Source organism: Vigna umbellata, chromosome 9, assembly GCF_029865625.1.
Source record: "Vigna umbellata cultivar VRB3 chromosome 9, Vumbellata_1.0, whole genome shotgun sequence".
Lineage (NCBI taxonomy): Eukaryota > Viridiplantae > Streptophyta > Magnoliopsida > Fabales > Fabaceae > Vigna > Vigna umbellata.
Genome location: NC_142173.1, coordinates 7,449,013 through 7,474,506, shown reverse-complemented (window position 1 = coordinate 7,474,506; position 25,494 = coordinate 7,449,013). Strand labels below are relative to the sequence as shown.

Sequence of the window (25,494 nt, the reverse complement as noted above, 5' to 3'; positions counted from 1 at the left end):
GGTACACTTGCCGACATCTTAACACCAGATAGGTTGCAATTACAGAACATGACAAAGAGGGAGGACGAAACTTTTAAGGAATATGTGCAACGATGTAGAGAGGTGGCTTCTCAGGTTGAGCCACCTCTATATGACAAAGAAATGGTGGCCACGTTTGTAAACACATTGCAACCACCTTTTTATGAACACATGGTGGGTAACGTGTCTTCCAATTTTGCTGATATCATCATTATAAGAGAAAGAATAGAAATCGAGATGAAAAATTAAAAAATTGCACATGGCTCATCTACAGAAACAATTTCCAAGAAGTCTAGTTTTAATCTGGGAAAGAATAAAGAAATGGGAGTAAATGCAACATTAGTAGGATCCATGTGGAGAAGTCAAGCCCCTTCTTATCAACCATCCCCTAATCAATCTCCTTATGTGACTAATACAATGCATGTTCACCAAACTAGGTCACAACAACAAAGACTTTATCAACCATAACATGTCTCAAATGAAGCTTGGAAGACTGGTGGTAACATGAGTCCCAATAAGGATTTAGGTCCCGACATTTACCCAAAGAGGAATCAAGAAAAAAGCTTTGTTCATTTCACTCCAATCCCTATGACTTATACAGAATTATTGCCTCATCTCATCAAGAAGAATCTTGTAGCTATTTGTCCAATGAAGCCCATCAGCCTCCGTATCCCAAAAATTATGATGCAGATGCCAAATGTAGTTATCATGGGAAAGGAATTGGTCACTCAATTGATAAGTGCTGGACTTTTAAACATAAGGTACAAGATTTGATTGATTCAGAGTGGCTAAAGTTTCAAGAGGATAAACCAAGTGTTGAGGTCAATCCCCGTTTTGGGCATGAGAATACTTCGACAAATGCTATTGAGGATAGTGAAAACAACCTGGTAAGGAATGTGAGGGCAATTCAAAGTTCCAAAAGATTCATTTTTGAGGCATTACTAAAGCAAGGTTTGTTAAGAAATGAATATGACTTGAAGGAGGAAGGTGGGTTCCATCGATGAATGCATCGTGTTTGAAAATGTGTTACAAGATCTGATTGACAAAAACTTCGTGGAAGTATGCCGTGAGGACAAGAAGAAGTTGATAAAAGAAAGGAAGGAGTGCAACCTGGCTCGCGTCAATTGGGAGACAATGGATTTACATGTGATGCTTGATTTGAATAAAATGTAATAGTTAACCCTATTGCTTTACCTGGAGCTTTAGGATTCATGATTTACAGGGTGACACCTTTTCTTTTACGCTTAGTGTGATAATAAAGTTGTGTTTGTAAAAATAAAAATAAGGGGCATAATGTATCACATGCTTTCATTGCAAATCATCAATTTTATGAAATTTTAAAAAAAAAACAAGAAGCAAAAACGTTAAAATAGAATGGCTCAATTTCTCACACCAAGAGGGGGGGGGGGGAGGGTGAATTGGGGAAATGTAAAACTAAAATCTTTTTCACACAAAAATGATGCCTTGATACTTTTCTTGAATCACAAGGTAAAATATTTTCAGGGAAAATTTAATCGAATGAATGCAGAATGTAATCGATTGAATAAAGAGAGTAGGGATGAGAAAATTCAAATAATGTGTTTTTATACTAGTTCGGCCAAGCCTACATCCAGTGTCCTTCCAACCACAGGAAGTCAATGCACTATAATGATCAAGGTTTTTACAACAAGGCTTTTATACCACACATCAAAAATATAAAACACCTCTCTAACCCTCTAATCAAAATATAGGCAATACACAACAAGACCAGTAGCAAAAATCCTCTCTTTTGCTGTCTAAACCCTTTGAGACACTCTCAAAGTCAAGAATGCCGCACACTCTTCTTCTTGTAATCACAACAGGGAACTTCAAACCAATCTTCAAAAGATTGTAGAATCTGATCTTTCAATGACACCCAAATGTGCAAGTTGATCAGCCTTTGAAAAACACAACAATCTTGCTCTTCAAGAAATCACAAGTAGTTTATCACCACGGTCACTCTTATTTCTTGGAGATTTTTTTCACTCTGTAAGATCACAGCTTTCTGCAAAAGATATGAAAATGTTAGAATCAAAAAAGTTCTTATAGAAATCAAATATGCGTCAATTTATAGAATAACACATCTTAGAGGCATTTTAATCAGCTTAACTACTAATGCATTCGAATACAACAATTTTGTTATAATAGTTAGCAACAATAACGTCAATTAATTGAATGTGCAATTAATGCAATCGACTAACATTTAATGCTTGATCAACACAATAAAAAATATGACCGTTAGACAGTTATGTCAAGCTTTAACAGTAATTCAAAACAATAACTAACTTAATCGAATACAACACACATGCAATCGATTATGCAACAGTGTTAAGCATAGTTTTAAAAAACTTTCTCTTTGAAAACTCTCACAACACATTTGAAAATAGTTTGTGCAAAGACACGAGTTTTAATCGATTCACCCCATAATGAAGTCGACTTAAAACTGTTGTTTTGCCACACATTTAAAGTTCAACATAAGTGCTTGTGGTTTTCCTTTTCAGCATCATATGTCATGCATTCACATATAAAAACACATGTATAACACAGTGATATGCAATGAACAACACAAACATGCTCTCATATATGCTTAAACAAATATAACACAATGATAAAAAACATATAACATGTAAATATAGAACATGTAACACAGAATATACATGTGTTGTCATCATCAAAAACTCAAATATTACTGAGATTGTGGGTTAAGCTAAACCTTTGCTCCCCCTATCAACAATCTCAACAATCTCCCCCTTTTTTTATGATGCATAATCATGATTAATAAACAACCATGTTGCACAAATCAATACAGATTATCAACTAATTACCAATCATCATAATTCTCCCCCTTTGGGCATTAGCAAAAAAGGTAAGCAAAATACATAGATAAACAGTAACATAGAGATGCATATCAGATATACCAAAAATAGATTATGATGCTCCCTCTGACAATATTATTCACATGATTTAGGACTTTCTTCCCCTTAAATGAATAGATGTGAAATAGATCAATGATATGCAATGCTCCCCCTGTCATTATGCATGTTTCAATCTCAAAACACAGAGGCACATTGCAGTAATCAGATTATATCAGAGCATGTAAAAGCATATTCCAGCATTGTATCAAAGAAAATGTAAGACAATAATAATAGAGCATAATTGATACAATTTCAATCATTAAACATAATTTATTTTCTTATCATCTCAAAGCATAGATATAATAGATTAACATTAAGATATAAGCAGAATAAGCATTCACAAGTTATAAAGCAAGGTTTAAAGATAATAGATATCCAAAAGTTTGGAATCTTTAACCCCTGTTGATATTTAATCGATTCGATCTCAGTCGTAATCGACATCTTTCTTTCTGTAAGTTGATTTTCCATATTATCTCTGTCAACAATTGATGTTCCTGCAAAACCTTTCATGGTCTTTCTAGATCAAGCATTTTAGAATCAATATAGTGCAGGAATTATCAGAGATAATATATGAGAATGCAAATGTATGAATGTAACAGTAAGCAATACTTCATTTGCATACACTCATTGTGTAATCGATTGAAGTATTATTTGTTTCACTCAATCACAGATATAATTTTTCATTCATAGATTTAAATAACCATAAACTCTAATTTCATTGATATTTAATCAAGAAGTACAATCAAATCAAGCCAAAACAAAAGTGGCATCTAAAGCCTACAATACAAACAAAACAGAGTTGTACACCTTCTTGCTTAAGTTTTTTATGGATTGACGAAGTGGATGAGAATCATGTGTGACACGTTCAAAGCCATCCCAATCATCATATGGTAGATGGCTAATCTACCCATTTCAGCTACATCATCCATAAAGTTGCTCTTGTGTAGGAACTTCTTCGAGCATATATGTTGGAGGATTTTTGTATAAGGACTTAAGTCGTTGTAAAAAATCTCCCTTTCGTCATGTTCTCTGTTGTAGTTCGTCCCATAGAGGACTCGTTCAACACTTGCATTTTAAACATATATAGCATGACACCTCTCACAAAAACAATTGTCATACCTCGGGCAGTGTATTGCAACAACAATGGTTTGGAGATTGACCATAACTTCCTGTCCGATCACCTTCGCGACAAGGCCATTAGGATGAAACTGCAGGTTGTTCCAGAACAACCTGACCAACTCTATCAACACAGGAGTATCCCAATTGAAGTAATTGTTGATGCCATAATGATGGATATCAGCAAGAACATAGTAGCCATACTCCCTAATTTCCTCAAGATTCACCTAGTGTTCAAAGTAGAGTCTTCTTGATTTGTCTTCACCAAGACCAACAACATAAACTCTACAAGCAGCCTCAAAGACATCTTTAAGAGAGATATCAACTTCTTGGTTCTAGTTTGTGGCCTATTAAGATGTCGGCAAGTGTATCGAATCGTATCAAGTAATAATAATTGGTAAGACCAAGTATCATTTTCTAAGAGACTCACGACACTAAACAATCATGTAATTACATAACTAATTAAGACTTTGAAGAACAATTTTAGGGTTTTGAATGCAAAACAAGAAAGTAAATATGAATGCACTTTTTATCAATTGAAGAAAACACAAAGATGAATGAATGATATTGAAAATATGAGATGAATATGTTGTTGGGGTTTAGATTTCACCTAGTTTACTTTCATGCATATATGAATCCATCTACTTCATTAATGTTAATATCACTTTCTAAATTACTTAAAACCCGATGTCTTGGCGAAGAAAGCCTATCCTTAATTACTAGATCACAATGTCTTATATCACTAGTAATTAATTCTGCATTACAATTAGAAGCTTAAGATAACCAAAACTCATATCCCTATGTCTAGGAAATAGTGCTTTTTGGAGAAATTATCCAGATCTAGGTTTCCTCGTATGTGTCCATATCACGAAAACCAATGATCATGTCATGAACGAGTTAAACATAACAAGCATAGAACAAAGAAGAATAACCCTAACAATTAATGAAAGAAGCATAAATAAATTGGAATCAATTCAAATACATGAGAGTTCACAAGGTTACATCATCTCCCAACAACAAATTGAATTTAGTTCCCTTTGTCATGGGGAAACTAGATGAACAATGCATGAGAATGAAAGATAAAGCCTAAAAACTAAATAGGAGAGCTTTTGCATCCACTTCTGCCTCTAGAGAGTTGGAAAAATCTGAATTTGTGTCAATTCTGTCCAAAGATACTCCCTCTAAGACGTCCAAGTCCTTATATACAGTTGAATTAGTTCATGGGCCAACGTTGACACCGCTCAGCGCCCCAACTTAGGGCGCTCAGGCGAGCTTGCGAGAGGAGTGGCGCTCAACGCCTCGTGAAGGGCGCCCAGGCGTGAAATGTTACTTGAAGACTGGTGCTCAGCGTCCCTAAAAGGGCGCTCAAGTGTGAGTGCGAAGCATCCTGCGTTGAGGGCCCCAAAAAAGGGTTCTCTTTCTATCCTTTAGCAGCCTTTTCTTCGGGTTCTCTTTCTGTCCTTTTTGAGTTCCAACTTCTTGACATTTAACTCCTCTTCCAATTCATCCCTGTTTCCTACAAACTCAAGGGAATTTAGTGATAAAATCTTTAAGTATAACCTCAACTCTCTTATTCACCAAAATAAGCTAAAAACAAGAGAAGAAGCAAGTTTCTAAGTCAAAACTGGTTCATTTATTATCAAAATTTAATCCCAAATAACGGTGAAATTAACCGTTATCACAACCCCAAACTTGAAAATTTGTTTGTCCTCAAGCAAAACAACATGTGACTCAACCTAAACAACACGTCAATGGTTCAACATATCACAGAGCACTTTCTTCTAAGACCAGTAATCACTCATAACGTCTTATCATAAAAATATAATTCAAGATGCACTGATGCATTAGTCAAACAAGCTAAACTATGGTGCTCACATATTCACAATATATAACAGATGCAAACTCATGAATGATCAATAGCCAAGCAAGAATGTTATCCTATAGTGCATGGAACTATTCCTCACCAAAAGACAGTGTTTCACTCAAGCACTCAAAAGTGTTTCACTCAAGCACTCAAAGGTGTATAGTGAGGCGACACTCTTACACTCTACCATCACAACATCACATGAATCAACTTTGCCTTTCATTTAACCACATATCAAACACACTCACAAGCAAGTTATCATCACAAGGACTTTTTGTGGCTTGTATTGAGACCATTTTAAGAAGAAAATTGGTTTTTCTATACAACAAAATCCTTGAGTTAAGAGAGTGCGCAATTCAGATATTCTCATTAACAATCAACTCTCTTTCTTCTTTTATGCGAGAAGCCAATTTTGAACTTATTCCCAACTTTCCTTTCATTGAGCTTAACCTTTTCTTTTCGTTCTTTTCTTTTCTTTTGCTTTTTGCTTTTGCTCAATGCTCTTTAATGAATTTCACAAAGTTCTTTCCGGTTTATCACAACCCCAAACTTGAACCATTCTCCATTACCAAATAAACATACTCTACTTAACTCAAGGTAAGGATTTCAAAAAGTGTTTTTCCACTTTCAATTTTTAGCTCAAGGTTCAAAGGGTAAAGAGAAACATTGTTTTTTGTTGAGTTCACCTATTGGCATTGGCTCTAAGGGAGAAGAAAACATGGCCTTGATCATATGTAACAAGCAAACAAGTGGTTCAATGATAGAAAATTAGGCAAAATCAAACATGCTTCCTAAGCAATAGCATTCAATCAATCCAAAACAGTGGAGCCCAAACTCTCACAGGATAAATCAAGTTCCCCAATTTAGTAACATCCTACCCAGCAAATTAATCACAATTGAAATCATGCATCAGTTCTAACAATCATGAGCAACCACCTGTCTATAAGACTAGACCATGCATCATCTCAACATCATTCAACAAAATAAAGTAGCACAAGATACATTACTCATCACAAACACATTAGTCAAACCATTCAAGCATAATTCATTAGGCCAAGTAGAATACATATTAATCAACTTTCAAAGTTCACAATTTCATAATAATAAAGCAAGAGAAAAATCCTGTTAGAATAACATCCATCAGTAGATGTTATCCAGCAAATCATATCTAGCATCCATCAGTAGATGTTCTCCAACAAATCAAGCTCTGTTGTCATCAGAATCATCATCATCATCGTCTTCCTCTTCTTCTTATTCCTCTTCATCTTCATCTTCCTCCCCCTCCTCATCTTCAACATCCTCCTCCATAGTTGCTGCTCCAGATGCTCCAGCTCCTCCACTAGGCTGAGTTGGATCTGTAGGCCATGCAACTTGGGCCATAAAGTCCTCCTGAGACATGAACTGTCTCTCAGGAAAGGCAGAAGTCAGGGTCATCAGTAACGCTTGTTCTCCTCTGTACAATGCCTCCATCCGGGACTCCAACATATACATGTCTCTCATCTTGAAAGGAGTAGCATCCTGAGCCTGATCCTACTAAGCCTACTACGGTGTGGTGCTGGCATAGGTATTCCTAACTCATCCAGCATGTAGTACTGGGTGTAATAGGAGGCATTAATCTCCTTCCTTGGACGTTCAAATGGAGGTATTCACGCCTACAAGCTCACACAAGTGAGTAATAAGAGAAGGGTGCCCTAGAGGTGATTTGTTGCTCACAGCATGGGCATTGTGCCTGATCTCATATACTATGACCTGTCCCACATTAATATTTAAACCTCTGAGGACATAGTAGAGGAAGACTGCTCTGTTTGTGGTGATGTCTGATACATGTGAACAGGGTTGGATATTGGCATGAGTGAATGCCATCCAATATTTTACTAACGGAGTTAAGTAGGACCTCCTAATATGAATTGGTGTTTCACTTATATTTCTTTGAAACTGGTCACCTAGCATGCACAAAGTCCCTTCCACCTTATCATAATTAACATCCTCATCTAGTGCTAGAGCAAACTGACCTTGCTCTCCTGTCCATTCAGTACCAAGAAACCTATTGATTGTAGTAGCATCATAGGGTATTCTTTTTCACCTTACATAACTCATATATGCCTCATGAGTAGCACCACCAAATGTCCTTGCATTCGTATAAAACTCCTTGACCACAACTATGTTGGCAGGAGATGAATAAGAAGCTGAGTTCTCCCACTACCTTCTTCCAAGCTCCCTCTCAAACTCAAGTACCATGGTGGGTATTAATCCCACCTTTCTCTCCATCAACAACCTTCTGTTTTGTACTGTCTGGAAGTGTCTGTCATGCATGTGCGAGAGGAACTTGTTAGAATATATTTGTTCTTTCCTCTTCTGACCTCTGTTTGTCTTGGAAGCAACTGTCTTGATATGCTTACTAGAGGATGAAGCCATACCTGCACCACAAACAAACACAATACATTCCACTAATGAGTCATCTATAATATCAATTCATTCAACACATACTCACTATTGCTTACATCCATGCTTTTTATTGGTCATAACATAATTCACACTCTCAACATAACACATCAAACATAAGCATCCTAAATCTAAAGCACTAATCAACATCAAAACCTTTTTTCCAACGCTGAGGGCCAATCAGGGGGCCCTCAGCGACACCTGCACACAATCAAAACCACCATAACATAAAACAAATACCATGCACCAGTCACGCTCGCGTTGAGTGCCCCAAGAGGGGCCCTCAGCGCCATACCAGAAAAGGGAACATGACCATTTGGCACTTTTCTCCTTCAATGCAGGGTTTTTTACCGTTTATTTTCAACAATAAACCCTCTCCAATAGTTTAACCAGCAGATCCAACAACACATCATGCATAAACATCAAAAATCAAAGCTTTCAAGAGTTAAAATTGAAAATGCAAGATGCTTACTTGAGTGGAAATCAAATCTTTCAAAAGATGCACAAAGAGCTTGTGAAAACTTAGGGCTTCTATGGATAGTAGCAGTAGCACCCCAAAAACCCCAACCTTGATGGATGGAATGAGGCAAAGAGAGTGGAAATGGTGATTTTGAGTGAATGAATGAAAGGGAAAAGTGATAGAGAACCATAAGCAAAGGTCTTTACTGGCTGGAAAGTGTGGGGGTGAGAAATGAGGGTAAAATCGCGCCCTTTAGGGTTAAAAGAATGGGATGGGCTGAATGATGCTGAACTTTAAAAGCCCATTTTGTCCAACCAACGTCGTTGGCGCTAATCTCCCCTCAGAAGGGCGCTGAGCGCGATGTGGTGGTTCTTCTCCCCTCATTTCTTGCTTGCCCTAAGTGTCTTTAGGTAGGGGCCCTCAGTTTCAACACTTAATTTTTTAAAATTTTTGCCCTTTCAAAACTTTCCACTTTCCAACTCAAGATGAACATCTCACACTTAGAATAATTAACTCTTGATGCACATCATAACCATACATCCACAAAAACATCTCTAATGCAACTAAATCATATCAAACACACCAAACCAACAAAAATAAAAGTTTTCAAAAACACTAGATTGCCTCCCAGCAAGCACTTGTTTAACATCACGAGCCTAACGCCATAATGCTTAGTTTAAAGCTTTGGTGTTGGTGTTCCTCTTGCTTTCATCACACCAACTTTTCTTCAACAACTTCATGTCCACCTTCTTGAGTCTTCTAGAATATGGAGCTTCAATCTTAATAACTCTATTCACTTTAATCTTCAGAACCCATAACTTGTTCCTGTATTTGACTGGTTTCCCATGTTTGAATTCTTCATCTTCACACTTCAGGTCTTGGTGGACTATATTCTCTTTAATCTCTTTCTCCTCTTCCTCTACCTGTGACAAGAAACAATTCTTACCTCCCTTGACTGAGTCAGCAGCTTGCTCAGATACACTAGTCTTTGACAAATTTTCATTTGTAACTTTTGGACTTGTCTTCTTCACTTGAATCGGCTGCTCATCATTAAATACATTGAAAGTCACCTCTTCATCTTGGTCTTTAAGCATTAGAACTCCATCATCTACATTGATGACAACCTTAGTTGTCTTCATGAATGGCCTTTCAAGAATGATAGGAATCTTCAAATCTTCCCCCATCTCCATCACTACAAAATCCACTGGGAATTTAAGTTTGTCAACTTGGACCACAACATCTTCCACTACACCATAGGAATTCTTGGTAGATCTATCTGCCCTTTGCAACACCATATTTGTAGGTTTAACCACAAGATCACCAATCTTCTTTAGCACAAATAAGGGCATCAAATTGATGCTAGCCCCTAAATCAATTAGAGCTTTCCCTACATCACAATCCCCAATAGTGCAAGGAATAGTAAAACTTCCCGGATCTTTGACTTTAGGAGGAAGTGTCTTCTGCAAAATCACACTACAATTTTCATGTACTTCAATTGTTCCCTCATCTAAATATTTCTTCTTTTTGAGGGACTTCTTCAAAAATTTTGCATACGTAGGGATTTGGTGTAATGCCTCAGTCAATGGAATAGTAATCCCCAATTTCTTGAACATCTCCTTAAAACACCCTAATTGTCTCTATTTTTCCTTTCTAGAATAAACTTTAGGGTAAGGAAGAGATTTCACAATTTTTCTCACTTTTCTCTCGCCCTCTTCTTCTTCTTTTCTTTCCTCTCAACCTTACTTTTTCTCTCTTTACTTTCTTATTTTTCTTCACTCAACACATCTTTTTCTTCTCTCTCTCTTTTTCTCTCTTCTAACCTCTCACTAATAATGCTCATGATAGCATTACACTCCTCTTTAGGGTTAACTTCAGTATTAGCCCCAAATTGCTTTTCCGATTTCTCCTCCAACTTTTTAGCCAGTTGGTCAACCTGTATATCCAAATTCCTTATAGCAGCTTCAGTGCTCTTATGATTGGAGATAGACACTTGCATGAACTGTTGGAGTGTCTCTTCTAACTTTGCACTTCTTTCACATAAGGAGGGTTGTTGTTGCCATTGTTGTTGTTGTGGTCTATTGAATTGCCTATCTTTCGCTTGACCCATACTTGGGTGAGGTTTCCATCCTTGGTTGTAATTACCTGAACGAAATTGATGACCTTGACCCATAAAATTGACTTCCTCTTGGGTAACTTCCGGCATAGCATATTGACCATTAATATGATCTCCACCACACAACTCACAAAGTTATTGTTGAACTTGAGAAACGTTCTGCAACTCCCTTGGCAGTTGAGAGATTTTCTTCATCAAAGTTTCCAGTTGTTGAGTTATAATCGTATTCTATGAGCAGAGCATCTTAAGATTGTAATTGTAGAACTCCTTTTTGTTGAAGTTGAGTTCTTTCACTGTGCATCTCATTATCATTTGTAGCCATATTTTCAATCAACTCATAAGCTTCCTCTAGAGTCTTGCACTTGATATTACTTCCAGTTGAGGCATCTAGCAGCAATTTAGTTTGTGAGCTTAGACCTCCAAGGAATAGAATGACTACTGTAGGTTCACCAAAACCATGAGTGAGCGTCTTTCTCAACAAGCCTTTAAATTGGTCCCATGCTTGACCTAATGTTTCATCCATGCCCTTCTTGAAAGAAGAAATTTCCTGCTTACCTTTTTTCACCTTTGACTATGGGAAGTATTTGTTCAAAAACTTTGCAACCATGGCTTCCCACTTAGTAAAGTTGTTATCTGGAAAAAATTTCAACCACATCTTAGTATTGTCTCCCAAAGAGAAAGGGAATAAGCTAAGTCTAATAGCTTCATCTAGCATGCCATTAATCTTCACAGTATTGCATATCTCATTGAATGTGGTCAGATGCTCGTATGGATTTTCATGTGATAATCCATTAAATTGGTTACTCTTCATCAATTGAATCAAAGCAGGCTTCATCTCCATGTTTGTAGCATTAACCCTCGGCCTTGCAATGCTATTAAAATGATGAGGGCCAATGATTGTTGCATAATTTGCCAAGGTACGTCTACCATTCTACTCTTCAGCCATATTTTCTGCTTCTTAGTCAGATCTTTGAGGTGAAGGCTGTAAAAGAGTCTCAAGAGAAGGGAAAAGTTCTCTAGACGTCCTATTTCTCCTTTTTCTTCTACCATTGTCCAAACCTGCAAGAAGAGGTTTAGAGACTTTTGTGCTTCTAGTTCAAATTGTACCATGCATACACTAGAGAACAAAACACTAGAGCACCCAATTAGCATTAACAGATAAAAAAGATAAAATTAAAGATAAAATAAAAATTAAAGATAAAAATATAAAAAAAATAAAAATTAAAGATAAAAAGATAAAATTAAAGATAAATTCTAATCGGTTAAGAATCACACAAAAGTATAGTTTAAACCACGAGTCCCCGACAACGACGCCAAAAATTCTGCAAGTAGCCTCAAAGACATCTTTAAGAGAGATATCAACTTCTAGGTTCTAGTTTCTGGCCATAGTAGCATGAAAGGTTTTTGGGATTTTGAAAGCTTAGGGTTTCAAAGAGAAAATGATTGAGACTAAGAGTGAAAGGGCATAATGTTTCAAAGATAACATTGAGGACATAAAGACTTTGGTTTTCTTGGCGGTTATGTGAGTGAAGAATAAAGGTGCTTTCTTGGAATTCCAATAATCAGGGTTTTTAAGAGGAATCATGGTACATTTAATATGAGGTGTATGGTTTTGCTGACATGGCGATTTTGAATTCTTTTTCTTTTTCTGGATGATCCTTAATGGGCCACCTAGTTGGGCTTTGTGCATTTGACTTTATGCATTAGTGCAATATCCATAGACAATCTGCCTTAGACAATGTAATATTATGATGTCTTAGACGATATGCCTTAGATGTTATGCATGCAATATGGAGTGTCTTCAAACGATGTGTCTTAGACCATAGAATTGAGCATGATATCATTATATGATATGTCTTATGATATTTTAACTAGATGCTACATAAGATTAATAAATGGTAGAGTGTTTATACTTATCTTCCCAGTGCCTGTTCTCTTGTGGTCTTTCTCATAGTTAGTTGGCTCTTCATTTTTCTTCTTGAAATCTTGGAATATAGATCTTTCTTCCTTTGTGATAAGTGAGTATCTATTGTCCTAACGTCATGATAGGAGTTTCTCTTTTGTTGTCCATTAAACCTACAAGGGAAATGATTTTGTTCTTTGGTATCCATTTAGAGTTGGGTCCAACCTTGTTAGTTTTGTTTGTCCTTTTCTTTTCAATATTGGACTTAACGTTGAAGACCTCTTTCCCAACTTTAACAAATTTAATAAATTTTGATGAGCATGAATGACTAATAGGTTTATCATTAAATCCTAAGCCTATTTTGTCATAAGGACATTTTCTATTGTTTATCAACATGTCTAAAAGTTTGTTACCTTCATAGGTTTTATTTAACACTTTGAGTAAAGTGTCATTTTCTTGTTGAAGATGTTCAATACATTTAGTATTTTCAACCGTAGTGGACATCTACCTATTTGTCAGACTCATCTGATAAGTATTCAACACTTCTTTCCATAAGACACAAATTTGCTTCTTCTTCAGAGGTATCTAAGTCTTCCCAAGTTCTCATAAGCACTTTCTTCTTGTCATGCGTAGGAGAAGTAGTTTTTCTTTTTGGTTTTCCTAGATCAAGACATTAAGACCTAAAGTATCCTAGTTTGTTGCACTCATAACAAACAACAGTTTCTTCCATTCGTATGTCCTTTTGATTGTTTCTTGAGCTAGACCCTATGTGTTTATCCTTGAACACTGTGTATTTCTTTCTTCTCCACATTGAGTGAAGCTTTCTTGAGATGAACGAAAGTTCTTTTTCTTCATTTTCGTCCATAAAGTCTTCTTCATCATCAGACTCTTCTAAGGATTCATTCATTTTGAGAGCTTTTGTAGGTGCTCTTTCGGCAGCCTTAAGAGCAATGTTTTTTTCTTTCTTTATTGATCCATCTTGATTGAGTTCAAGCTTATGCACCTTGAGAAGTAATATATATAATAAAAAGAAATAAAACATGTCCAATGTACACAACAAGAATCAAATACATCCTTCAACCCATAACAAGGATCTATGACTAAGTGTGCCACATTTCACTTTCGTATAACTTATAATTCCTTATTTCAATTAATGTCGTCCATGCTTATACCACTTTTCTAAATTTTATTTTTCCTAGATGTTACATGTTCTAATACCTTAGTACAAAAACATATAAGAATCCCAATGATCAAACACAACAAATAACTCGACATCTTGGTATATCAGTAACCTGACCCGAGTACAGAAACAAAACAACACAATGGTATCCAACATAGGAGCAACTAGGTAGCCAATGGTATCCAACGTAGGAGCAACTAGGTAACTTGGCATGACAATAGTTAACTAATGTTGTGTTTAGTTGAAGGGGTTTCACTGTTTATGATGATTTGTGCAGATGGATTAACGAGATTATGTGCGTTCGTTTCCTGGTATTTGCGAATAAATGAAGATGATGATTTGAAAGTTAGCTCTTTAATTCAATCTTCGCTGATAGCAGAGATTTGAGAGTATTTGCCCTCAATTATCCATTTTGTCATTGTCTAATAATAATAATAATAATAATAATAATAATAATAATAATAATAAGGCTTAATACCACTTATGGCCCCAATTTTTGTTAGCTTTGTTCGAAATGGTCCTAATTTTTTTTATGTTAAATGTATTCCTGAAGATCGTAATTTGTGAATTACAGGGCACTTATTGGCTAATGTGGCTAGGACCAGAGTTGACTAAGGATGATCACGCCAATGAGGGTTTGGCATGTGGCAACCCCCTTTTTCACCCAAAAATTAGGGTTTCAGATTTGCATCGGCATATTGGGAAAAAGCTTGGTCGATTGTCGTCACGCGAGAATAGGGTTTCTTCTTCACGACGGATCTGGTGAACTTCGTGATAGTTGGTTTTCTTCTAGGCTTTTATCCTGTAGGTGAATGAAGAAGGCGCAGTGAAGAAGCTTGCCGAGAGGCGCTGGTGCAATTTGGGTTTGCGTTAGTGATTTGGATTTTGCTCGCGAGAGGTTGATGATGATGTTGGTGGCTCTTCGCTATTGCAGTGCGAATCACACTTCTTGTTTTTGAAGGAGATTTTTGGTTCTGTGGGTTTTGATCTTCTGTGTTTCAGGTTGGTAGTCGCTGATGAAGAATGGAGAAGTTTCACGACGTTGCTCAAAGGTGTGAGGAACTCGCGATTTGGTTTTGCGATCCTTGTGTCGGAGCGTTTGGAACACCGGCGCGACCATCTGGTTAGGGTTTCGAAATGTCTGATGATGGAGGTGCAAAGATGGTGACTAGCCGTGAGCGTGACAATGACGGTTAGGGTTGATTGATAGGGTTTCTATGTTGGGGGAAATTAGGATTTCTGGAGGTAGGTGATGATGATGACATGTCAAGGGTGATGTGTCACTGATTGCACAGCTGGACATTTGGCCGTTAACGATTTAAACGGCGCTTGCGAAAATGACTAAATTGAACACAAATTACGATCTTTAGAACTACATTGAACATAAAAAAATTAGGACCATTTCGATTAAAGTTGACAAAAATTGGGACCATAAATGATATTAAGCCTAATAATAATAATAATAATAATAATAATAATAATAATAATAATAATAATGATAATAATGATAATAATAATAATAATAATACAATTTTTTTTCATGTTAAAAACAAATTTTATTTTTCTCTTCTTATACTAATTTTTACAATTATATATAATATTAACAATTACAATTTTATATTACTTTCACTTAGTATTTTGATAATCTTCAATTTTTATCAATTAAATAATTTTTTATTTGTCACATCGGTCAAATTCTACATTCATTTTCACAAACTTTATTTCCAAATCCACCATTACTCACTTTCAAATTCACTCAAATAAATAACAAATAATTTACTTTCAAATCCATCTGTTCAGTCTCCCCAAATACTTCTCTAAAGTAAACATACCCTAAAAGAGCTAAGATCAACTTTAAAAGACGAATTTAAATAAAATTAAATCTGACAAACAAAATTAAGTTTGAAGATTAAATGAAAAATAAAAATTTAAAGAACATGCTTAAAAAATAAATAAATCAGGAGCGTCAATTGTTCCTCCTCGTGGAAATTAATGAAGAGAACTGTTATTACAACGGTGCCACCAAAGCGATCATTAATTAAGATTTATTTTAAGAAGAATTGTTTATGTGCGAATTGAATTAACGGGTCATCAGTTTTGATGCATATAAAATTACCGTGAGAAGCAAAACCGATGAAAAAGAATTAAAGAAAAAATCTTAGTTGAATTTTTCATTCTACCAGTAACTCAGTACCACGTGACCGTTTTCCTCTCTCTCTCTCCTGCTAGAATCCTTCACATGTCTCTTTGTCTTCATAGTTCATACGAATTGTCACTTGTATATTGTCGTTTTTTTTACCTTGGTAAGCGAATGTTGAAAAATAGTGAGTGGTGGTGACATCAAAGGCTGTCTTTCAAAACCGAAGAAAATGGGAAGAATCTTCACGGTGGAGCTGGAGGGCAGGTCCTACGGTTGCAAGTCCTGCAAAACCCACCTAGCACTTGCTGATGATCTCATCTCTCGGGTACAATTTTCTCTCTTCCTAACTTTACTCAATGGTAAATAATGTTTTATCTAATACTGTTGTTTGAGATGGGATTTGTGAGATTATCTGTAAGGAACATAAAAGAGCAATTTTTTTTTTCCTGATTTAAAGAAAAATGTCTTTTCATTTTAGTTTTCTTATTTTGGTGTGTGAAAATATTGTGACTTTTTCTATTGGGTCTGTGAGATTTGATAGCTGTGATTATGTGCTAGAAGAATTTCCTTGATTGCTATAAATCAAGCATTGATAAATCGGTTATTTATGCTGTGTTGGGTGTGAAGCCTTTACAATTGTAGGGTTTGGTTTACTACAATTGCAAAGAACAATGTCTGATCCTTGCAATCAGTTTGGTCTACCCAAAATTGTAAATTGTGGTCTTTTAGTTGGTATCCTTGAAATTATGTAAAATTGTGACAAGTACAGTTGATGGGACTACAATTATGGATGCAGAGATCCCAAAAACCCAAACATTGCAGCTGAAATTGTGATTGCAAACTTATTTTTCTTAAAATCCTTGGATCCATCATTGGGAATGAGAAAAAAATTGAACTTTTCATGTTAAAATATCCCTTAATTTTTCACTCTATCTTTCTAGGGTGTACCAAACTGGTTATTAACCTAGAGTCACAGAAGATTGGACCTTGACTGCTGCCTTCAAATTTCTAATCTGAAGATTGCATCATTCCAAGCAAAATCTAGATGATAGGGTTGTTGAGTTATAAACCCAGTTACACCTTGCACTTAATGTCTAAACCTGTATCAAAGGATTTTATTGAGTAAGGTCGCTGTTAATCTAGCAATCCTCTGATTTCTTGGAAAAGGGATTGATCTGATTCTGCTGAACAAGTTGGAGAACCGGAAGCATTTTGAGGTCTGGTCAATGACAAGCAGAATTTCTTGAATCTGATCAAGTGTTCATTGGGATTTTTTTGGCAAAGACACCTGCAATTAACAGTTACATATAGGACAGTTGATGGTTATATTTCTCATTCAGCTGGCAAAGTTCACTCTTATCTGTAGAATTCAGAACATCATCAGTGGCAGTATCATATTATCATCTCTTAAGTTATCTTGTACAAACTCCCTGTGGAAGTATGATATTCTCTTTGACGTTTCTATTGCAGTTTCTACCACTATTTAACCCAGTTGCTTCGAATTGAATGCATTATCTCTGTCTTCTAGGTTTTTCTTGGTTTCTACCAATACGTTACTGTAATTGTTGTGCTGGATTAAATTGCTTCACATGTTAACATCTGGTTCCTATTCTTCTCAGGCATTTTATTGCCAGCGGGGAAAAGCATATCTTTTCAATAACGTGTGAGTATTTTTTTCAGTTGTAATCCATTTGTGTTTAAAAGTAATGATTGCAGTATATAGTAACATTACAGTCTTGTGAGTTATGTTATTTAGTGTTTTCATATTACTAGTTAAAAGTTTCATTAAGGCATAGTTTGATACTGGCAGAAGTCTGAAACTTATAATGGTCATATTTTGCTAAGTTAAATTTCTTGATGAAATTACATATTTTGCATTTATTTGGAAATGCTTTTTGTTGGAGTAATAGACTGAGGCATTTCAACCTGTTGTACTAGATATGAGGATTTGTTGCTAGCATATGTTAAATGGGAATTGTTGTACTTTCTATTTGTACTTTATTTATTTTTATTTATGTTAATTGATCTTACATACTTGAGAAAAATAAAAAAGGGAGAAAAATATATTTTAGAGAGCTTGAAAAGTCTCCGTAGGTTCTCATATTTAAATAGAAACTGATTTGTGACACAACAATGAAAAGGAAAGAGTGTAAACAAGTTAAGGCAAGTCTAGGACCCTTGGTACAAATAGGTACAACTCAAAACATCTTTTCAATAAAGCTTACATAGCCTATTCTAACACTCTTTCTTAAGTTGGAACATGCAGATTGTATGTACTAGCTTGGAACAAATAAATTTGATTTGAGGCCCTCTAAATGATTTGGTTTACACATTTGCAAGTTCATCATTAGATTTGACAAATTGGTACCAAGTTCCTTAAATAATAACTTTTCTCAAATAAAATGGTTGTCCTTTTCTTTTATTTGGTCATTTCATGGAAAATAGGACTAGAAACAATATGAAGAACGAACTGCTTTGTTATCTCAATACATCTTCATTTGTTGAATCTCACAATTTGAGTTATTGGAGGAATTAATTTACCCATACAATTCCCAAGTTATACATGTCATTGCCCTTTATTCTGCTTCAGTAGTGATGAGGCAACTGCATATTATATCTTACTTTTGCAAGTACAAATAGTATTTGAGACTTTCAAGATCCTTGGTCTGAAAATGATTGCATAAGTGTTCTTTTAGCTAAGAGATTCTAGTAGTATCATTCTTTGTATTGACTAAATCATCAATATATACACACATTCTCAACGGGAGGTATGATAGTAGGAATTGAATGATTTCTCTTACTGCATTTCGGCCTAAAGTTTTGAACAATGTGACTAAATTTTCCAAACCTAGCATGTGGAGATTGCTCAAGACCAAAGAGCAAGTGACACAATTTAAAACCAAGAAGGTTGCTCGATGTAGACTTCCTTCTCTATATCACGATTTATAAAAGTATTTTTAATATCTAATTGATTAAGAGACTAATTGTTATGTACCTGAGGTTGATACGTAACTATCTATGAACACAATAGGCAATAAAGCTAAAGAATGAATGATAATGAACGTGGTAATAGCTGAATAAACAAAAGTAAACAATAATTGGGAGCATAACCTCCTTCAATTACTTTGGGAGCATAACCTCCCTCACAAGACGATAGCCACCTGTCAACAACTCAATAATCGAAAGCATACCCTTAACCCTAGACTCTCCCTTTATTTATACTAATTATTTCCTAAATAAAATATTTCCCTAGAAGAAAATATGAATATTGTTCTAAATAAAATATTTCCCTAAGATATATTCTTATTTACTATAATTATTTCTAAATATTTCCCGCCTATCCTAACTATTGTCCCAGTTAGGATAGTCACTCTTCAACCGATCGAGTCCAGCTCCCGTTCGGCTTTGCTTCCCCTGCACCCTACCGTTCGGCTCCAGCTCTTCACTGCCTTCCATCGTTCGGCCTGACCTTTTCATGCCTTCCACCGTTCGGCTTGACCTCTCCCCGCCTTCCAGCGTTCGGCCTGACCTTTTCATGCCTTCCACCGTTCGGCTTGACCTCTCCCCGCCTTCCAGCGTTCGGCTTGCTTCCCCTTGCCTCCTACCATTCAGCGCCCCCTTGCCTCCTACCGTTCGGCTCCCTTTTATCCTATTACCCAGTATCCTATCACTAATGATGAATAGTTACTTTAATCTTAACACACACTACTCCTTACTTTAATCTTAATAATTACTCTAACATATATAAATTTAATAATTATTCTAATAATTGGTAATACCTATTTGTTCTCTTCTATTTCCTTTTTATTAGAAGTGAACTTTAAACTTAATTGAATTTCACAAAATTAATTTGTAAAGTGATATTTTTACGCATTTATATACTATAATTTGTCGTTATTTCTAGTTGATGGGAACTCCAAACACCTTTCCTAAATTTCATAACCCTAGCCAATAGATCTAAAGTTTATCCAAATCCAATGGTCGGCCAGATAAAATTGGGTGGATGGTGATGGTAGAGTGGTTGGACAATACATTGATAAGTAGGGCAGGATTGACCCACTCTAATACGAACTTCTGGAAAACAAAAAGGGTGAAAATTGTATATTTTAGAGAGCTCGAGAGGTCTCCCGTAGATTCTTATATTTATAGGGAAATTGACTTCATACAAAAATGAAAAGGAAAGAATAAAAAAACAACTATGGCGAATCTAGGACCCTATAAATGTATAGGTAATTTTCAAAACAACTTTTTAATAAAGCGTACTTAGCCTATTCCAGCAAACATATTAAGTAATTTCAAGTGAGAAAATGATTAGTAAGAGAAAGATTTGCATTACAAAATTCATTGGTAGTTGATAACTTTTCTAGTCTATGTAAAATGGGTTTAAAACCGTTGAATTTAGATGCATGACACTTATTGATCAATGAAGACCGGGAGTGATGTCGTGGTTTGAATATTGAAATTTTCGTTTTATGCATCGTTTGAATAAACATGTGCATGTGTCCATACCTTGTACTAACTTAAACATCCATGGCATATTGACACCAGATTGTATTGAATGCAGTTTTAAATGCTTGTGACATTGAATTCCTGATTCCTTTGCATATGGGACTCGCTCACGAAAGAGAATTATGCATTTTCTTATAACACTAGTTCATTATTGTATTACTGATTTTGTGAATATATGGAAGCAATGTATGAAGGGTCAGGAACACGAGCCTAGAAAGAACATGAAGGTATTTGAAATGATTCGATATTTTGTATTAGCAGTTAATGCCTAATATCCAAAGCTAATAACTTAGGCACAGGAAAGAAAAAAAGCTAATCATGAATTAGTTAGCTCAACTTCATATGGTCGTTTTCTCACAAAAATGTCTTTTAACTTCATGCTTGCTAAAGCATTTCTTTCTTTGAACATTATTGTAAATGAAAACGAGAAGTAGATTAAAGGCATGCTTAGGTAATCAACACCAGGGTTTATTACTAGCTAGTGCTTATGTTATAATCACTTGTTCTGTTGGCTTATTTTGATTGGTTAAACTTGTTAACTTCATAGATAAACTTTTAACTTAGATGAAAATATAATTACGTCCCATCCAAATCTTATGGGTATGCTTTTTGTCTTCAACCCCGTCATCCAGTGTGAACTTCACGATTGGAGTGCTAGAGGAAAGGATGATGCTTTCTGGACTGCATACTGTGGCAGATATCTTTTGTTGTTGCTGTGGTCAAATTGTTGGCTGGAAATATGTAATTCTCCTCCTGCCCTGTCCCTTTTTAGTATAGAAAATATCTGAATGGGTGTTAGAGGTCAAATCTTTTAGACGTTTATTTGCATGATTGACCAGAAAGTTTTTCATGCATTATCTTTACTATTTTGTTTCAGCTTTCTGTTATATTACTTTTGACCCTTTTAAAGTTGCAATTTTCTATCAGGAGTCTGCACATGAGAGAAGCCAAAAGTATAAAGAGGGGAAGTTTGTTCTTGAAAGGTATATTGTTGTGACAATTTGAGTTATGCTCCTTTATCCTCCATAATTTGTTATACTGATTGTGCATATTGTGCACTTCCATGTAGCAGAGGAAGGATTGTTGATGAAATTGATTTCACCGCTGAATTCCATATTGAGAGCTGCGTCAGCATGAGTGATGCTGAAGATGCTTAATCATATTAAAGTATTCTGTACTTATCAGATCCTGTGAAAGGAATGGGCAGTCTTTTATGTATGAAAATAATGTAGAACCATGGAAATGTTCAGAATCAAAATTTGTTATGCAATTTCGTAGTAATAGTTTCCTAGTAATAGTAGTTAAAAGAACTAGAATTCTCAATGGTATTTCATCTTTGTAAACAGAAAGAGATGAATCAGTTGTTTCAGATTTTTCCTTCTTTCTTGCAAAGATCTTGGTTAGAGCCTCCTCAAAATGAGATTTGTATTTTAAATTTCCTTCAATGTATTGAGTCAACCTAAAAAGTGATACGTGGGCAACAAATTCCAATCCATTTAATTGGATTTAGATTGAAAATAGATTGGATAATTTTTTGGATTTTGAAAGTCAAAACCAATGTGCATTCAAGTTCACTACTAAAAAACCTTGTATTATCAATGGTATCGGTAACTGTTATGGATGATTATTTGTTGTAGGTAATTATCAAAGATGATTCATCTGTAATTGTTGGTGGATATATCTGTTGATAATTATTGAAGGATATATGATAGGTTTTTGGAATTAGAAACCTATTTAATTTGCACTTAACACACACTCACAATTAAGAAAAAAAGAATATACCGTATAATTCTATTATTCTGTATAATGAAATGCACAACCAACAACCTCCAAGAGAGCCAAATTCTCTCTCCACAGGATAAACGTGATCTTGTCTTTACAGTATACAAATCAAAAGTGAAATATTATCCTAAAACATCAGCTCTCTTATAGGAGCTTTATTTCCCGCCCCACTATTAATACGGTTATAACTGCCTAACATCTCTCCCCTTCTTTATTCCTTTTTTTCTTCCTTTTAAAAACTCTCCATATGCTATCATTACCCACCGCCTGATGTTCAACCTTGTCCCCAAGTTTGAAGCCTGGAAACTGTTCCTCCTTTCCTCCTTCCTGCCATTCCACTAGCATTTGCGGTATTAGCTCCTTATTCCTCTGTTTCTGCCTTCTGTCCAGAATCTTGAGTGGCCAAAACATTGGGCCCTCTGCTTGCAATTTATCTAACAGATCCTTCTCAACTTGTTTGGTACCCACTACTACCTTTAATTGAGACACATGGAATACAGGATGTATCCTTGATGTCTTAGGTAGCTGCAAATTAAAAGCAACCTTTCCAATCTGCTGTATGACTTTAAAAGGCCCAAAGTAGCATGCTGATAATTTGGGATGCAACTTGGTGGGTATGGAAGTCTGCCTATGAGGCCTAATTTTTAGGTAGACCCAGTCGTCGACCTTAACTTCGGCCGGTTTCCTCTTCCTGTTAGCATATTTGGTCATCATATCCTGTGCTCTTGTTAAATGAAATCTGAGTTGCTTGAGTGCCTCATCTCTTGTTTGGAGCTTTTGAATCACAACTTCTACTGCAGTTTCCCAGGTATGAACCGAGTGAGTGTAGGAGGTGTCCTGATAGGTAGTATTGTACCAATACTCAGCCAGGGAAGAACAAAATTCCAGCTCTTAGGTTGTTCTGAATAGAAACACCTCAAATAGCCCTCCAATATTTTGTTTACTACCTCAGTTTGCCCATCAGATTCTGGGTGGTGTGCAGTACTCATGTGTAGCTAGGTGCCCTGTAATCTAAATAGCTCCTTCCAGAATATGCTCAAAAATAAAGGATCTCTATCACTAACCACTGACATTCACACTCCATGCAATTTGACCACTTCTTTAACAAAAATCTCTGCTATGGTTATGGTTTTGGCAGTATAGGGATGCTTTAGGGGAGCAAAATGACCATACTTGCTCAAGCGGTCTACCACTACCAAAATTGCATCATGTCCCTGTGATTTTGGCAACCTGACTATGAAGTCCATGCTGACTTCTTCCCAAATGGCTTGCGGTATTGGCAAAGGATGTAACAAGCCTTAAGGAGAAGATGTCAAATACTTGTGTTGTTGACACACTAAGCAACTGGCTACAAAATCAGTGACAACCTTCTTCATTCCTACCCAATATAATGATTCGGCCACCTTACGATAGGTTTTATAGACCCCTGAATGCCCTCTAGTGTTAGTGGTATGGAACTCAGCTATAAGCTTAGGAATCCATACAGAATTTGTAGATAGCACCAACCGTCCTTTATAGTGAGGTCTGTCGTTCTCCAAAGTAAAGGTAGGATGAGAATTAGAATATGCTCTTACTTCTTGTATTATCTTCTTAAGAGTCTCATCTTCCTCAACCTCCTTCAATACCTCCTAAAAATCCTGTCAATATGGTCGCGCAATGATCCTCAATTCTACCTCTTCCTCCCCCTTATCTTCCCCTTTTCTTGACAAGGCATCAACCACTTTATTGGTCACCCCTGATTTGTAAACTATGTCAAAATCATACCCCAACAACTTTGCCAACCAATTATGTTGATTTTGAGTTGTTATCCTCTGTTCAAGCAAATATCTGAGGCTCCACTGATCCGTATGCACCACAAACTTTTGACCCAACCAATAGGGCCTCCAGTGATGGATGGCCATGACCAAAGCCATGAGCTTTTTTTCATAAATGGATTTATTTATGGATCCTTCTAACAGTGCCTTGCTAAAAACTACAATAGGCTTTTTGTTTTGAGTGAGAACAACTCCTACCCCACCCCCTGATGCATCACATTCAATGTGAAATTGCTGCTTGAAATCCGGTAATGCTAAAATTGGTGCAGTAGTAATGGCATCCTTTGATCTGGCCATAGATTTTGCTGCATGTGCAGACCAGGTAAACTGCCCCTTCTTCAACAAGTCGGTCAAGGGCTTTGCAATCTTTCCATACTCCCGCACAAACCTCCTGTAATAGCCTGTGAGACCCAAGAAACCCTTAAGGCTTTAAGGGTTTTGGGCTCTGGCCATTCTTCCACCGCCACCACTTTTTCTTTATCCATCTCCACCTTTTTTTCTGAAATTACATGCCCTAGGTATCTGATCTGCTTCCTCCCGAATTCACACTTCTTTGCATTAGCTACCCACTGGTGCTGTCTCAGTGTATTTAACACTTGCCCTAAGTGTCTCAAATGTTCATCCCACTCCGTACTGTATATCAGGATATCATCAAAAAGTACCAGTACAAACCTCCTTAAATATGTTTTCAGCAAATCATTCATCATACTCTGGAATGTAGCTGGCGCGTTGGTGAGGCCAAAGGGCATAACAAGGAACTCGTAATGTCCTTGATGTGTCCTAAAGGCTGTTATATAGATATCCTCCTCCCCTATATGGATCTGGTGATACCTAGCCTTCAAATCCACTTTGGAGAAATATTTCGCCCCTCTCAATTCATCCAAGAGTTCCTCTAGACCGATATCAGAAATTTGTTTGGATTTGTGGCACGGTTCAGAGCTTTGTAATCAATGCAAAAACGCCAACTGCCATCTTTTTTCTTTACTAGTATCACGGGACTTGAATAAGGGCCGGTGCTAGGTCGTATGATTCCCACTTTCAGCATCTCAGCTACCTGGTTTTCAATCTCCTCCTTCATCATATGTGGGTATCTATAAGGGCGGACATTAACTGGATCAGTCCCCTCCTTGAGAAAAATTTGATGGGCTGTATTTCGGACTGGAGGTAAACCTATGGCCTCCTTAAATATGTCTCCAAAATCTGACAACACCCGCTGCAAG

At 36.2% G+C, this 25,494-nt stretch overlaps 2 protein-coding genes across 7 annotated transcripts; one reads left to right on the top strand and one right to left on the bottom strand.

Moving 5' to 3' along the window:
- Window positions 1-16,131: 16,131 nt before the first annotated feature.
- Window positions 16,132-22,059, top strand: LOC124833431 (protein yippee-like At5g53940). Of its 6 annotated transcripts, none has more exons than XM_047307920.2 (5): window positions 16,165-16,494; window positions 17,789-17,832; window positions 21,311-21,419; window positions 21,589-21,661; window positions 21,748-22,059. In XM_047307920.2, the coding sequence occupies exons 1-5, from the start codon at window positions 16,399-16,401 to the stop codon at window positions 21,813-21,815; spliced, it is 390 nt and encodes a 129-aa protein (XP_047163876.1). In that variant the 5' UTR covers window positions 16,165-16,398; the 3' UTR covers window positions 21,816-22,059. The 6 variants fall into 6 exon arrangements, with proteins under 6 accessions (XP_087954794.1, XP_047163876.1, XP_047163877.1 ...); XM_047307921.2 differs by having other exon boundaries at window positions 16,172-16,494; window positions 21,751-22,059; XM_047307917.2 differs by having other exon boundaries at window positions 16,177-16,494; window positions 21,606-21,661.
- Window positions 22,060-22,652: 593 nt separating this feature from the next.
- Window positions 22,653-23,449, bottom strand: LOC148192447 (uncharacterized). The gene is made up of 2 exons (XM_088099202.1): window positions 23,408-23,449; window positions 22,653-23,297 (listed from the first exon to the last, which is right to left on the bottom strand). The coding sequence occupies exons 1-2, from the start codon at window positions 23,447-23,449 to the stop codon at window positions 22,653-22,655; spliced, it is 687 nt and encodes a 228-aa protein (XP_087955328.1).
- Window positions 23,450-25,494: the final 2,045 nt, after the last annotated feature.